The sequence below is a fragment of the Colossoma macropomum genome, unplaced genomic scaffold (genome assembly GCF_904425465.1).
Source record: "Colossoma macropomum unplaced genomic scaffold, Colossoma_macropomum, whole genome shotgun sequence".
NCBI classification, from domain to species: Eukaryota; Metazoa; Chordata; class Actinopteri; order Characiformes; family Serrasalmidae; genus Colossoma; species Colossoma macropomum.
In genome coordinates, this window is record NW_023494810.1 from 27,045,680 (window position 1) to 27,063,229 (window position 17,550).

The 17,550-nt window shown below is 37.8% G+C and overlaps 1 protein-coding gene across 4 annotated transcripts in view; it reads right to left on the reverse strand.

Annotated features, from left to right (window-relative positions):
* The window catches only part of cadpsa (Ca2+-dependent activator protein for secretion a), a 192,120-nt gene that overhangs the window by 24,542 nt on the left and 150,028 nt on the right, over positions 1-17,550 (reverse strand). For 2 of the 4 annotated variants that reach the window (XM_036559374.1, XM_036559373.1), the window contains 5 exons: positions 15,759-15,865; positions 8,509-8,665; positions 4,943-5,084; positions 1,928-2,083; positions 862-1,009 (listed from right to left, as the gene is read on the reverse strand). In XM_036559374.1, the coding sequence (XP_036415267.1) occupies positions 862-1,009; positions 1,928-2,083; positions 4,943-5,084; positions 8,509-8,665; positions 15,759-15,865 (710 nt within the window). Of the gene's footprint in view, positions 1-861; positions 1,010-1,927; positions 2,084-4,175; positions 4,329-4,942; positions 5,085-8,508; positions 8,666-11,862; positions 11,872-13,864; positions 13,895-15,758; positions 15,866-17,550 lie in introns of all 4 variants that reach the window. The other 2 variants (XM_036559375.1, XM_036559372.1) reach the window with 2 other exon arrangements.

The window sequence follows — 17,550 nt, forward strand, 5'->3', positions numbered from 1 at the left end:
CGTTCATTGCTCTTAAACGATGATGGGAGGTTTTCCACCCAGGGCAAATGTGAAAACTATACCCCTTTGTCTCCCCACTTGCCATGGAGAGGACTTCTGGGTAATTAATTCAGTTCAGATAATTATTACCTGTCTCAAGATGCCGCGGATATGAGGACTCTCACTTCTAACACATGTATATTCAGAAGCAGCTATCACATATGGTAATGGAATCAAAACAATTTAAGTGTCAGAGGAACGGGGAAAACTGCTGCGATTGCTAATTATACATTTGGGAACTGAGAGTGAGAATTCAATTGAATTGTTAGCCACACTTACCCATTCTCTAACAAACTTTCACAAGATTGAGAAAAGAAATAAAAAGAAAGATAGAGGAGACACATTTGATGGTGAAAAATTAGAATGCGACAGAGGGAGGAAAAAGCAAAAAAAACAAGAAATTCACATTCCAGCACAGCATCAAGCAAAATGAAAACTTAAATCATTCTAGGCTTTAAGCCTTCCCATAGGTGCATATATATCTACAAAAATACAGAATATGCATAACAGTACAAATATGATTTAAAAGGACATATACAATATCTATTGCAAATATTTTGATTGCTTGTAACAGTAAAAGCATGCATTTTCAGGCTGTGGATGAAAATACATAGGGATTTGTTTATAAAGGATTTTCCCAATGTAGAGTTGGTACTGATCCTTGATGGTTTTCTATTTGCTCTGTGTGGGAGCAGCTCTGATGAGACTGACAGAAAATATGCTTCAGTGGCTGTGGATCAGTGGAGTGGTTCCGCAGAGTGAAAGAAAGATAGAAAGAAAGGAAGAAAAAAAGAAAAGCATGTGTGCGTGTGCGTTGTGTACCTCCTGGCCGAGCTCCATGGTGCACAGCTTGGCAGACTGGGCCTTGGCGTCCACCATGACATTGAACATGGTACATATGGACTGGGGGACGCGGAAGTCTGTGGTCCGACTGCTCTTCTGCAGCTTCACTTCAAATGCTACTCTGGTTCTGAGAGCGAGAAAAAAGTGATATTGAATAACACGTGACTATTGTGATGTGAGACAAAGGGTGGAAGGTATGGGGTTCGTATAATTGTGTGAACCCAATGGGACCCAGTGTTTGGCTTTGTTGTGTTTGGATGTCGTTTCTCAATTATGTGTCACATTTTACATTTGGGTTCCCGGAGCTCATCTCCCACTTTTAGCAGATTTGACCCTGCATTTCCTCCTGCTTTAGATTTACTTGTCACTTTGTTCTACTCTCATTACCTTAAACAGTTTTTAACATAGCATGCTGAAGTCATCCACTTGTTGTTGACAGAATATAGCACTGAGGTCCATGAGGCTCACACGTGTGAGAAAATGCACAGCCAAAAAGGACGTTTAACTTGGGACACAATGGGCATTTTATTAGATGATGAGGCAACTCAGGTCAGAACTTGATGATATGGTTCATGTAGAGTAAGGTTTGGACAGAATTTTATTTGCCTTTGGTCAGGTACACAATGCTGTGTGTGGGGTCAGGTTAGGCTCAGATAAAAAGTTCTTGGACTGTATGCAGATTCAGACCAAAATATCAGTCTGGATTAAAGCTAGTATAGTAGTATAAAAGAGAATATTTGTGTGGTGTGGATTTCATCTTAGTGTTGAAACCGTGATAAGCCAGAACAGCCCCAGCAAGACAAATTCACCCTGAACAACCAAAATAATTATTAAAAACTTTACAAATAGTGTATCATGAAAATTAAACACTTACATAGATACTTTATTATTATTATTATTATTATTATGTATATTTTAATATATTATCATCGTTGTCTGGTAATAGGAAATATTGTGCTATAAATTTGAGTCCATATCATCCTCCCATATGAGATTACATGATCAACTCATTGACATAGTGAAAATAAGACCTGGTACTTCCAACCTTTTCACACAGGACTCGATCATGTCACTGGACATTAGCTTGAGTCTGGTCTCCAGATGTTTGCCAAACTCCTCTTCAGGCCAGTGCAGGTCTCTGATAAATGTCTGCAGGGCATCCAGCTTCCAGAACAGATCCTCTGACGTCCCAGAACCGTTGCTGCACACACCGACAAGCAAAGTCAGAAAGATAGCGTTTGGGGTGGGTTTAGACATAGGTCACCACAGGTCAAAGAGGGCTTAAGGGGTCAACAGGTCAAAAGGTTAAGGATCAGATGGGTAGTGCAGGAGAAAAACAAAACCTGTTTCAACTTCAGATTTTATGCCAACATTTTTGTCTATTATTTTTGCCATTCACTAACCAACATTGAGCTGATTAGTAAATAACTTTGGCAAACAAAATATTAATATTAATATCATTTCACATAAATTAAAACTGTTTTACAGCAATTGAAATAAAATCGACTGTGCTGATGATCAGACCATGATAATAATAAAGGGTTCTTTTGTGCCCACAGACCCAGCCGAGAATGGCTGGTAAGTCTGGGCTGAGGGAGGGAGAGATCATGCTAGTAGATGTCAAAGATGCATTAGAGTATAATCTAAAGAGAAGTATGGGTGAGCATGTAGATACAGAGTGGTGAAGGACAAAGTAGAATTCAACCCACAAATACTTCTGCCATATCTGTTGCCTAATGATTTATGGAACAAAATCTGCTGTGTTTTTCCAACTCAAAGAATGCTTACTTCCTGGGTTTGTAATTAAACAGCTAATAAAATTTGGCTTTAGAATAGCTATTGGAAATATACATATATTTGGTCAATTAAAATGAGAAAGATTGGAAATGTTGGGAAGATTGTCAATGTTGAAAATTACAAAACTTTTTTTTTTTACCCACAAAAATATTTGTGGGCAAAATTTATCTGCCAGAAAAAAGTCTTAGGAAATAAGGATTTGGAGAATCCCCAAACCGATCATCAGTATGATTGAGAAACTAATTTGCTGTACCTTTTTTAAGAAAAGAAAAGAAAGAAAAAAAAAAGTGTCTTTCACAGCACTCATCACAGCTCAAGGAGAATGCACCCATGCACCTGTTCCAGACATCCTCAGTAGAAACCTACTGCACAGATTGCCACAGACCAGAGGGAAGCAGATATTTTAGGATTAGAGCAGATTTGGTTGTAAATAAATTCTAATTACCCATTTCTGTTCTATCTAGAATTCTTTTACAGAAACAAAACTTTAGTTGGAAAAGTCCAACTTTCAATTTGACAGGTAGTTGTCATTGTTACTATTGTGATAATAATATATAACAGAAATATGCACCATGCAACGTAGTGGACGTAGTTTCTACTGAATAGGAATGCCTGCTGCACTGAAGCTTTAGACTAACTTCAGAGCAGTCATTTGTCACACAGAAGAAAAAGGGAGTGGACCAGTAACGGAACCCTGTAGAACTCCCTCAGCATGCCCAGGGTGTAACCCCTAAAGCACCATACAGAAGACCTACAGTACTGGGGCCCAACAGCCAATAGATACAGCTAGAGGAAAGAGCACACTCAACACCTCTCTACTATACAAGGGTTATAAGGAGGGCAGGGAGAGGTAGCAGAAAGATACAAAAGAACCACGCTTTGAACAAAATACAATTTTCAGTTGTATTTTTGAGCAGTCACTAAGATATAATCTTGTGTTTATTTCTTGCTTTGTATCTTTCTGCCTTTCAACATGCTTGAAAGAGTAAATGAATAGCCCATAAGGCTTTCCATTTTTTGACACTCTCAATAGTACAGGGGCTAAGTTCCCATGCTGTGGCCTTGGCATCAACAGCTTATTCAGTTGAGGTAAACCATAGCTTAAAGCAGTATACCACATATTGCATGTACACATATGCAGCATTTATATTACAGGTCTTTCTTTTGTCCCCCAGCTTTATATTACAATTTATTTGTCCGAGTTTGTGCTGTTCTGTGAGGAAAGTAATTTGACCTCATTGAGTTTTGGCACCTCTTCTAGTCTGGCAGCAAGCAAATGTTTCCCTGTGTTTAAGTAGGTAAGATTTTACTGCCTAACTTAAGATGACCATTTTAACATTTATACTTTATGGGACAGTCTTCGGATCATGCTCACTTGATTTTAAGAATTCCCAAACTAAGCCTCAAAATGATTTAAAAAAAAACAACTGATGAATTGTGTTCCTACCAAGGCCACGCTTGCATGAACCAAAACCCAGTACAGACTCAGTACACACTCTGTGTCCAATAAAGCTGGCATCCAGTTGGGAGTGGAAAAGCTAGGTATTTGCACTGGTGGCAGACTAACTGACACTGGTAGATTTGGAACTTTAGGCATTTGGAGATTCATATTTGGTAGGTTGACATTGGGCAGATTACTTGTTAAACTCCTGTGAAGAGGGGAAAAAAGAAAAGACAGAGAAGAAAGAATGTAATGTGGATGAGCAGGAAAAACAGTATATACTGAGAAAAAATAACACAATATGATTTAGAAAGTGAGGTCAAGAAAATAATGTGTTGGATATGTCAATAAAGACAAGGACAGTCTGTCAGATCTGATGGATTATGAGAAAGCAAAAAGAAGAGACTTCAGTTATGCATTTGCTGTAGCATTAAATATTGCATGCAAGCATGAGGAGAGATTGATTGAGAGAGTTTGCAAAAAAGGTCTTGGACCAAAAAAGTTATTTCCTATATATTTCAGCAAGGACAATACATATGTATAATATGACCCTTCAGTATAAAATCAAATAAATAATGCAACAAACTTTGGCAAAACTGTATTGGACATTTTTAAACATTTTACAATAACAGATAAGCTATGTGGTCTTACCTGCATTTGGAACAGAAGAAAAGAGAAACAACTGACACATTTAATGCATTATGGAGTGCAAAAATCATAACTCCAAATGTGTATTTGTTTATGGACCAATTGGAAAATATTGGGACAGTACAGTGCTACTGTACCAGGTAAACAAAAGCTTGGAGAAGGAAGATCTCTTACTTCACTGGCTCCCAAGACTCACGCTCGAAGCCTCGGTGAATGGACTGGGCAATGGACGATTCCATTAGATCCACATATCTCACCACCAGAGGGGCATAGAGATCCTGCAGGTGCTTGTGGAACTTCCCATTACACAGGTTGTCTATAGAGGAGGAGAGAAGATTATGTGGTTTGCTGCAGTAATGCTTAGAACAGTTACTACTTTCATTTTGCTGCATTACTCAAATGCAATTCTGCATTTAACCACATTGTGCAAACTCCAGAGACCACTGTTCATTTTTCCAGTAGAATTGGCATTTAAGTACAAAGTATTTATTTTTCAGTGTCAGGAAAAAAACAGAAAGCACACATTTAACAGGAAATTACACTGAAGCCTCAACAACTAATACATTTTTTTCAGTATTAATATATCCACATTTGGCCTTTATTACAGCTTCCATTATTTTCAGAAGACTTGCTTTCGGTTTTTATTTCCTTCAGTGATGTTGAGTTGAGTTGACTTGCTTTTGCTTTTATTTCAGTCTGTAATTGAAGTCTGGACTCTGGGGTGGACAGTCCATTGTTCTGAGAACGCTGGCTTTTTATTTATTTGCATATGTTCTTTTTTTTTTGTCTATTTCCTTTTCTCAGTAGCAGCTTCCTGACAGCTATACATCCTTTCAAACTCATAGTGTTGAGCTGTCTTCTCACAGTGGAAGAGTGCACAGAAACACCTGTGGATTTTTCAGATCTGAAGCCAGAGTGGAGCTGGATTTTCTCCTCTGTCTCAAAGACGAAAACTTTAAGCATTGTTTATATGATTGTGGCAGTTTTTGTGATCTACCATGTCTTGAATGGTCTCATTTTCTCCATCTCCTTTAATTTTAAAACTCCAGTTTTGGTAGCTTCTTTTTTGTTTGATTTTCCCCTTCTCTTTGCACATGAATTATACTGTATTGAATCTTCTCTGGAATATAAAAAAATGAATAACTTGTACTTCATTGCTTTGACAGGAAATTTAATGACGTAAGGATAGTCTCTGACTTTTGCACAGTATTGTACGTTCTGTATGGACAGTCTGTACTTTTTTCCCATTAGTTTTGAACCAAAAACATGACAAGATGTTGCAATGTTTCTGCAAAACAAGACTGCAGGTATACCTTATCTTTGAAAGCATATATATTCATTACTCTTCTCCTTACGAACACATACTTGGTATTAATTGAAAGTTTAGAATCTGCACATCCTGCGGAATTTCTCTGCCACATTTTTAATGAGCTGAGTGACTTAATTATTATCGAATTATACAATGTGCTTGTAAGTGCAGCTTCTAAGGGTTAAACATACAAGGATGAGGGAAGACAAAATGTTGTCCAATGGCAAAACACAACAGAGCCTGTAGCATCTCCCTCCTCCTAGTGCTAACTCTCTCATTCTCTCTCTCTCTCTCTCTCTCTACTCAAGGTCGATCATACACAGTAGGTGCCATGTTTGTTTGCCTCCCTGATTGCTCTGTTCCAATTAGCCACTTGAGTGGCGGTGGTTGTCCACTTGGCTGTGTGTGTCCGCGAGCGTATGGCTGCAGCTCAGAGCTCTTGGGCTGCTCTGTTTTAGACCTCATTAGCAGCATGAACAGCCTCCTGCTTTAGCGCCTGTCTGGTGCTAAGGCCATTTCATAGCACATAAGCTGAGCTGAGCGCTACGGGCTAAGCAGAGTGACCTTCCATGTGGAATGCCCAGATGCAGTACAAGCTGAGGGCAGTGCTTGAGCAAATGTGTTTGTGCTGTGTTTGCTAGATGTGTGCAATCTGTTTTGTTCTTTTGATCTCCAATATTTTAATGCCAAATGTGGGAGTTTTTGTCCATTCTGATACAGTCAGCAAGCTATGAGATGTGCAGGTTTGTTGAAATTGGTGTTAGTGGTGCTAATAGCTGTAGTAAACAGACACTCACTGAAATGAAATAGGAAAAAAACAAAAACCCCTGTCTCTGTCTTTCGTCCTCTCTTATTCTGTTTCTCAGTAAGCAGAACGTGCTATTTAACATTGAGAATAGGTTACCAGACAACAACCTGTCAAGCTGTGCCAAGAATGCCACCAGTATAATTAGTCCACTGCAGTGCAAGAAGTGTCTTTGTTCAGCACCATGGACAACTCCTCATTCACTGCAGTTCATTAGCGACATGAGAAGGCCTCCAGCAATCTCTTTACATTCAGTGTGACAGTTTGACCCCAACATGCCTTTCCCTCCCCAGGCCACCATTATTCTATAGGTTATTATTAAAGCTATGATTCTTTGCGTTACCTCTATCTCATTTGGCTTTTCATTTTTCCAGATATTCTGATATGATGTATTATTTAAGTACAGCCACAGTGAGTAATTTTGAAGTGACCCTTTTTTTGATAAAAGAGCCTTTCTCTTTCCTTGTTTGTTCAGTTAGAGCTGCTGGCCATAACTCGGCAAAGGAAGGTATAATTGTTGTCAAGTTTTAGTGCTAGAATCCCTCATTTCAATACCACCAAAACATCCTATCTACTACTCAGGGACATCAAACCTTGTAACTTGGCCAGGAGATTTCAGACAAACACTAAGCTTTACACAGAGGCAGAGCTAATTTTCCAACAAGTGAGAAACTGAGATATGGAGGTTTAAACTTGGAAAGGACGGCCAAAGACATTTGGAAACTCATACGCAAGCATGGGAAACTCAAACTGATGTCAACCTTGACAGTGAGGCAAAACTAGATGAGTGCTTTTGCATGAAACCGGCCACATAATGACTAGTAACTGGAGATGACTGTAACTGAGTAATCTACTGATTATTAGAGCGGGGCAGTGTGGCACAAATATATCGCAATACTTCAAGAACTTTTCACAATACACAATATGCCACAATATTTAATTTTTCTGACATCTGGTAAGTTGGAACAGACAAAAGGAACCAGAACCAGAAGTGCCACATTTAAAAAATGCTATCAAAACAATGAATAGTGATTTGTATTCAACAGTTTACATCCTGCACTGCAACAATTTAAATTAAACAGCACTAATTAGGCTTTATTTGTAAGGAAATATGCAGCTGAATAGTGTTTTTTAAGTACTGGTAATGTCCACGATATACTCAGAGAAGCAACATGTGACATTGTGAAGTAATTTATCACAATAATTATAAATATTGCCATATTTCCTAGCCCTACCAAATATTTTTTTGATTACTAAAATAATCAAGCTTTTCAAAATGCCAAACAGTAAAAATGGATTGAACTGAACAGCAAGAAATTATCCATAGCCCAAATACTTTACTGGAAAAAATACACTAGGATGCCTTTTAAAAACTTCATAAAAAAAACATAAAAATATAAAAATATTAGGCTTTGTTTCTTACTGTAAGAGAGACCAATAGGAGAATTTATAATCATACGAATCACCAGTTAAACATTGTCAATGTCATCGAAAAGATAAAATCTAATTTTTAAACTAAGCAATCCAAATAACCGCAGCAGCCCTAATATGAAGATCCACACAGGGTGTAGCAAAGATTACAGTAAAATTAAATGGTTAGGAGTAAGAAGCATTAATAGTCCTTACAGTCAAGGCGCAGATAGTCATTGAGCAGTTGGAAGAGAGGAAAACTGTCCCAGCTGTCTGGGGGCTGGACTTCCAGTGCTGCATCCATGTCCACAGCGTAGAGGGACAGAAACGTCTCTGCATGTTCCACCATCAGATCGGACCACCACGCAAATGCCTGCAGAGAGTGTGTTTGTGAGAGAGGAAGAGCTTGTTAACGTGTGAGAGTGACAGAGATAAGTGCAAAGATGTATTGAGGGCAAGAGGGACTATTTTTCAAAGAGCTTCGGTCTCTTTCTTGGGTTTGGTGCAAGGCTTGATGCTCCACAGATTTATAAAATGCCTCTACATCTCACTTTGTAGTAGTCACCACCTTATTTCAGTCACTCTTCATGGTCCCCGTAGACCCCTCACAGCTTCAAGCATTAACACCATATCAGGCAGCCACACACACATACAGTTACTCTTCCGTCGGCCCACAGAGACACAGAGTGTGAGCTTAGGGGAGTGAGGCGTTGTAGAAACGGCTCCTGTCTTGTTATATAGTTGCAGAGTGTCAGAGAGTTAGACTTCGTCTCATGCAGGTTAAATACACCTTATATGCTTCTCTTCTGTAGAGTAGCACACAAGGGTGCAACGCTATTACATTCACATCACGCACACTGAATAAAGTGATGCATTAGATTTACTTGATTCAAACACTTTTGAAAGTCTAACATTTTGATATGCATTACTGACATATTCTAAAATCTGAAAATAATACACTGAAATGTACAGTACTATGCAAAAGTTAGATGCTACCCTACATTTATTTAATGAAAACAACCATGAAGTTATTTATTTTTTGAGGCTTAGTGAAAAAAAAACAGAAAATAGAAAATCACACAGAAGCCTCAAAAACTTTGATATTGAATTTTTAACCCTGTTTTTAGCATGTGCGCCCTTTGCCTTTTTAACAGTTTCAGTTTTTCAAAGAAATTTGCGGGGATATTTTTCCCACACCTTGTAAGTTTAGTCCTAGAAGTTGGTTGCACTTTCTGCTTCTCATGATCCAAGTAATTCTCATCACATTCAGTGCTGTTGAGGTCTGGGCTTTGTGGTGGTCATTCCATTGTTCTGACAGCACCAACAGATTTTGTGTTTGATTTGCAACTGTTCTTCTTTTTGGTATATTTCCAAGAGGTTATGGATTTTTAACAGCTACACATCCTTTCTGACCTGTCTTTATACAGTAGAAGGATGGAAAGAAACTGTGGATTTTTTCAGATCTGAAGCAAGATATTAGATTTAGATCAGTGAGAGCTGGTCTCTGATTTTTTGCACAGTACCATACTTTTGATATGTTACATGTTTGGATGGGCATCATTTCCACATGAATAAAATACATTAGCACAGTTATTGGCAAAGGTAAGTAATCTGAAAGACAAATTATGTTGATGTATTTTATTAATGAGGAAATCATGTACAGCTTTGAATCAAGTAACTTCACCGCATCAGTTTTTTCAGTGTGCATTTACACACAGTCGCTCCCACATGCGCCCACACAAACATACTTTGTTGATGTGAATGTAGCCATATGTACATGCACCTAGGAGCTTGTCCTTCAGAAAAACCATGCAGCAGTCGCAGTCTCCAGCAACAGCATCTGAACCCTACAATATCACTGTTTCTTGACTTCATGCCAGATTGTGGCTTGCAATTTAAACACTTTGTCTTTATTTTACACTTTTTATGTGAAAGGTTCTTCTGTTGCTGAAAAGAAAGCTCTGCTGTCGGCACATGTATTGCATGTCTCGAAGTTGGCAAAACATGTCGGAGAAATGCAGGGGTTATGTAAGAGGTCATCTCCACAGGGTCTCTTCCACATGCATTGAAGACTGAGCACTCAGTGAAAACCCTCTTTCTAGCATGGCTATCGCTAGTGTAGTCTGCTGAATACCTGATGACTATGCCTCAGTTAACAAGGGACCGCACTGGAATGTTAAGGTGATGGATTGGACCAGGCTGGAGCAAATGAACACGGTAAAATCTGCAATGTTGAATTCACTCCTACAGAGTCCTGGGATGTGGTTTAAATGGTCTTATTCATCAGTTGCATAGAAACAAGTGCAGATTTGAGTGCCTGGAACAAATTACTCCGTGTGAATTACTTCACATTTGACCGAAACTGTTCTATGACTTTGAGCAGTGATCTGAGTGCAACTGATGAATCAGCTATTGCTGTATGGACACAAGCACCTCCTCTCTAGTCCTTTATTTACAAATGAATTCACCATCACTTATGTATGATTTGCCCGAAACACCTTAATTTGTGCAGCGAGCCAATAAAAGCATTTAGCAATTGTATAAGTACTGGTTGTCCTTTATTATAACTGTAAGATGAATTCGATTTAGGGTAAATTTGTGCTAGTGCTGTTAGCTTAGTTGAATTTGATTTTAGATCAAACTCTGTGCGCTTCTCAAGCTTTGTTTTACCATCTAATAGGTTTAAACTAAAAAAATAAAACATGATAATGTTTTTTTGGTGTCACATTTCATATATGACAATGTTTTTTGGAAATAGATGAAGACTAGTCTTGGAAAGAATTGGAGCGTCACCATTTAAAATTCATTTTAGTGTAGGTTTAGGCCTAATTTGTAAATATAAATATATATATATATATATAAATATATATTTACATATATATTTACATTTGTAATTATAAATATTTTGTTTAAAAATGAAGATAAACCCTGTGACCAATCCTCAATTGTGCTGTTTAACAAATTGCATGGTGTCATTATTTAAACTGAATTATATTTAATTTTAATACAAGGAATCAAAATGTTATATATTACACTCAGATTTGTAGTCTGAGCAGACATTAGTTTGATCATGAAGATACACCAATGGTGAAGCTGGTAAATGACAAACCTGTTGATGAAGATTGCATATGGTCATTTTGTTCATGCAACTTTGATGAATAAGGGCCATTATTTGGCTTTCTGTTGGAGTGAAATAATCTCATGACGAGATAATTCAACACTTGGAATTTTACTGTCCACAGAGCAGAAGGTGGAGAGGGGGTGTCAGGGTTGTGCAAGACGACGTTGGTGAAAATGAGCTCGGTTTCATTTTCAAAGGGCACGTCGGGAGCTGCTTCAGGGCAGAAGAAGCGGCCGTTCGTCTGGCACTTGTGCCCACACAAGCAGCTTGCTTAATGCTTAATGCTCCGCAATAGAGCTGTGGGGAAGGTAGGGGGTTTTGGAACAAATACAAGCCCTCCATCCAGGGTGGGTTAAGGGGGATACTGGACATGCAAATAAGATGGGGAAGAGGAGAAGGTTTGAAGGGGGTGGGGTGGGGGAGCATGGGGACTCTTCTCTTTCACATACCTCTTTACCCTTTTGAATGTATCCAGGGAACCCAACAAACAGCGAGAGAACACAGTGAACGTTACATCAGACTGATCATCCTTTAACTCAAGACAAGCTAACAGTCTTGCTTACTTGGGCAAGGTTGGCTAATGCCCATTTTTTTGTCTACCAACCTAACCCAATAAATTAATATATATATATATATTAACCTCTAAGTAGGCTATTCTGAATGTGAGGTTTAGCCATGCATTCTCAAAATGGCAAATGTTGCTGGATATTTTGAGATTAAAGCGTCCTCTCATATATGCCTAGTTTGCATATCTAAGGGGATGGCATTAAAACTGAAAGTCAGTACTTTTCCAGTGAACATTTGTTCCTCAACAGCAAAAAGTATCAAAAAGAAAATGGCAACACTGTAGGGCAGTATTTATAATATTAGTATACATTAGTATATATATATATATATATAGTATCTATAATACTGTCACCTAAGCTCGTTATGACAACTGACATAAACCTACATAAACGTTTATAAAGGCTTATTCCATTAGGAGTTGTCTCATGTTGACACACACCTGTGTTAGGTGACATTGATTTTGTCTGACATTGAATTGCGTCATTACTCTTTTTGGGGTGAAATGACATAGCTTGTTATAACAATTATGATACAGCCTAAATATTATAGATGGTAAAATCCAAGTTACTTTACCTAAGAGTCACAGAAAATGATCACATTTGTTCAACCAGCCAGACTGTGACTTAACCTAATGTCAGGAAAAAAAGAATGTCGCCTGAGATAGATCTTATGTCAACTTTACATATCACTGCTGTTGGAAGAAAACCTTGTATCTCCACTTTTGTCGTTTTTCAGTTTTTGACATACTTTGAAAATGCATATTGTCCTTTACATTGTGTGTAAATTTCATGATGAACTGACCAAAAGAAATGGCCCAAAATTACTCAGAAATAATTCTGGTTCCATTGACTTACAGTAAATTAAAGTAGGTTTTTTCCTTCTCCTGTAAAATTACCATTTTTGAGATGGGAGGTTTTCTTCCGACAACAGCGATATGATGCCTTTTGGAATAAGTGTTTATAAATGTTAAGGTAGGTCTATAGCAGTTGTCATTAAGGGCTTATGTAGCCATATGAACATTTACTGTCCTACAGTAAAGTATTGGCAACAAAAGTAACAGAAAAACATGCTTAATTTACATAACAACTGCTTGGCTCATTGCCATTGATGCTGTACAATAGAAACATGCACCCCTGAAAATAAAGCTTCCTCAGTGGTTTGTGACTTGGACGTTTGCGCTATTGGTATAGCAAATTCACACTGTGGTTCTTTCAAAGAACCCTTTAGAGCAGCTTTATTTTTAAGAGTGTATATGATGTACAAAGATGGCAGGTGACTGTTTTTGGTGTTTGTCAGTGCAGATGCACTGTGGTGCCAGACAATTCATAAATTTCCACAGCACTGCAGGCTTTAACATTTTCCTTTCACATCATAAAAAAGGTAGATCATTTGTTGACAAGCTGAAACAATTGTATCAGGGAAAACTCAAAACTAGAGGTCTTGAAATCTAGACCTTGAAGCCAGTTTATGGTCATGGATATTGTAATCACTGGTAGGTATGAAACTAGCTGGTCATAACAACAGTGCAGTTAACAGTAATTACAAAATCTAAGCTGCTGCTCTGTGCAGTGTTGGGGCTTTAGGATTGGAGTCTGACACACCTATGTTTGGTCTGTCCATTTGCAGGTCAGACAGCAAGGCCTGCATGCAACAATGGGTTATAGCACTATCCACCAGACAAAAAAGTACCTATAGATCTACCATCATTTAAGGTAGACCAGTTTGCAATCAGTGAACACTGAAGTTTCTTGAAGACATAAATTGTGAACTCACTGATTGAAAAATATTGGAACTCAGTGTGAATCATCTGAATTTGCAGTGTTTTTGTAGCTGAAGGATGTTTGTGCAGTGGGTAGTGATAGAAAACTTGCTGCAATACTGTACCAGCTGCTCCCCTGAGCTGGACCCTGAATCCTGTTGATGTAATTCAAGAACACATGGTAAAATCCCTCTGTAAGGCCCTTCTGCTGTCTCACACCGCAGGAGAGTGGATTTAAGGTAGTGGTGATGTAAAAAAAATGCAGTTTTTGGTTTTCACCTAAACCGCTATACATGATTATTTTTAAGGCTGGGACCACTTTTTGATTTATCGCTAATTATCAATCAAAGTGAAATTTATTGTAGTTTTAATTGCTTTTTTTACGAGTTAGCACTCTGCACCCTGATCTGAAACTCCAGTCCTGGTTTTATTTCGTGTACACTCGTATCACTGGTCACTGTCACACAGGGTTTTCCCTTCTTAATTTTAGTTTTTTTGTTTAGTCATCACAAGGCAATACCAATTTCTACAGCAGATACCACTTTTAATGCACTGAAACCTTCACATGAAGTCCTGTGGGCTTTTGTTATTAAACACTCAGAGAGGCAAACAGATCATACTACAGCAGCAGCCATTAGCTCTGAAGTAAAAGACAGCATTAGGGTTTTTTTCCATGTGCGGTCTCAGAACTGTCACTGTGTTGGTATAGCTCTTGTCACTGTGGTGGTACCCTCAAGGGTATATCTTCAGGCCCCTTAGTTAGGGAACATAATTGCACCATATTCCATTGCAGTTATATTTTTTAAGTTGTATTGACTCCACGCAACATTTTTACTCCAGGTTTTTATTTGATTGTTCTGTTTTAAAATGTTATGTTTTGAAAGGGTACATCTGTATATCTTTCCACTGAGAAAAGCTTATTTAAAGTACACAGTTGGAATTTAAAACCATTGTTGTACATTTGAGGGTACATTTCCATTGCTTGTACCTTAAAAGAAGGATAAATATACCTGGACAGTACATTTTTTTTCTCACAGTGTGACAACACATTGGGAAATGTGTGATTTTTTTTCCCCCAAATTTACTTATTGTCCCAGCCCTAAATATTTAGAGTTTTTGGAGGAGCGGAATTGGAGTTAAGTAGTGTTAGGAATAAGGCGGAAAGATGAATTGTTTGTCACTTTTATATTGCGTGAAACATTCAAATGGCAAGAGCTGCAATTTTATTGTAGTATACATTATCAACAGTGTTGCCTTGTTTTAGTCAATGTTGTCTTGTTTTTGTTTTGGGAACATATAACCTAATAACACACAGCTTGTGAACTGCCTGTAGATGTGTTAGACCAATCAGAAGCAACAAAACACACATGTTCTGTATATGTGACATCACAACTATCACAACTAACTGATAGTCTGGTGCATTTAGCATGGATATTCTGATCTTCGCCAAAAAAACAGACCTGAAGATTAATTTATGAAAAATAATTGCATTTAAATTTAAACTTCAATCGCACTATTGGTCAGAAAAACACAATTACTTGTCTTAGTGCCTGTGTATATTCAGTGGGGTCCAAGAATCTGGATTTTTTTTCTTGGAAATAAACAACAGAATCTGGAACCTGGAGAAGAACAAGAAATTTCAGAATTTCACACTATTTCTATTTCACTATTCAAATATAAGCAAATTTGTGACATTTGCACAACCTTGTAGAGTCCATGCCAGCTCAAGTACACAAGAGGGAAATACTAAATACAAGAAATTCTGAAATTTATGTTAAAATTTTAAAGATTCTACATTCACTAAAGTTGTTATGCAGATAATATAATTTGCAATAAAAAGTTTTGTATTAATTTAGAAGGGAATGCAAAATAGAAGCATTTTCACTAGTGGTCTCAGACTTTTGGAACCTACTGTGTATGTATGAGTTTGCATGTATGTTTTTTGTGTGTGCATTTGACTGTCGATGTGTATCTTCATGTACCTCTGCATATTTGTGTGTGTGCGTGTGTGAAATTCACCTCTGCATGATGCTCCTCGTTCTGCTGTAGCACCTCAATGACCAGTTCAGCCAGGCGAAGTGTGTCTTCCAGTTTTTTGGCAGGCGTAACTAAGCGGCCTACATTCTCTGAGGCACAAGGGCAAAACTGTTAATGTGGACACGCACATAACACTCACACAGTCCCAAAAACTTCCCTCACTCTGTCAACAGAATGCCATTTTACAGTCTAGTCTTGTCAGCAGTTGGTGAGCAATGAGTGTAGGAGATGTCTGTTTATAGCCCATATCTCATCTTGGATCAATTACAGATGAGTGTCTAAGCTCATTTATACATTTTATTAGTGTATAAATACAAAAATAAACAAGTACAGTACTGTGCAAAAGCTAAAGACCATCTTTCATTTATTCAAAATGGCTATTAAATACAAGTTATTTATTTTTCAGCATCAGGAGAAAAGCAGGAAATGTATATTTAACCCACCAGCGGCTTATTTGTTAGATTTGCCAGTTTTCTTCTTTTTCTGTCAGTGTTCAGCTACACATCATTTTAGACCCAATGCATTGAGTTGTCTTCTCATAGAAGCTCTGTGTATTTTTTTTAGATCTGAAGCAAGAGCAGAGCTTGATTTTCTCCTCTCTCGCAAAGATGAAAGCTGTACTGAAGTACTGTTTATATGGTGGTGACAGTTTTAGTGGTCTATCAGGTCTTGTGTGGCTGTTAGGGGTCCCTGTATTCTATATCTTTTAATCATTTTTTGATCTTCAGCTTTTTCACTCCTTTGACATCCTCCTTCTCTGATTTTTGCACAGTACTGTACAACTTTTTGTCTAAATGGCAGAGTCTCTATTTCTTTTCAAATCAGCATTTCTCAACAGATCTCAGATCTAGAGTTAACTATAAGATCACTAATGCAGTGAGGTATGTACATTAGAGTTTAGCTATAGTTTTGCTAGTCTACATTGTTAGTGTGGAACAGTGTAAATATAATGAATCAAAGCAAAGAATAAAAAAAAAAAAACAAATAAACAAATATGTTACAGTCATCATGCATAATGCTAAGCACGTGCAGGAAGTTGTGTTAACTAATTTCTCTCTCCCTCTCTCTTGCTCTTTCTGATGTTCACTTAGCACATCGTATGCATAGTCTTAAGCCCCTCAGCTTCTAGCTCCTTCTCAGTGCTAAAATGAGTCAATATGATTGGCTGGCTAAAAGCAAGTTGGGAAATGTTGTTAGTGTGATCTCCTCATGGTGTTAGTATGAGATACAGCACCTCATATAAAACCTGTTCTGTATTGCTGTCTAACATAATGGTTACACATGAGACATAGAGCTTCGTGAGAATGTTCCATTCAGTATGGTCTAATGGCATGGGAATGTTGAAAAGTAAAAAGACATCGACAACACTGTGTTTAATGAAAAAATATTAACCTGTAAGACCAAGGAATTGACTGAGAAGAGTAAACTGGACGCCCATTTGAATGTACGTGAAAAGTTTATAAATAAATATTAGAGTCAGTCTTTAAAGTCCCAGGGAACACAGTGTAAAATATTGAAAATGTTTATATAATACTTAGTTGAGTGTTATACTAAACATCCTACAATGTCTGAAAGAAAAAACACAAATTAATCGGAGAACTTTGTGGGCGTGGTTCTAAAATTCTTATGAGCATGCGTGAGTGACAGCCTTCAATCCAAGACTCTCACTACACCACTGAAGCAAAACTAAACCCAACAGCACTAACAGAGGGAAATGAGTGAACCAGGCTCTGCATATATAGATGCTACTGTTGACCCCGCTGTGTTGACGGCT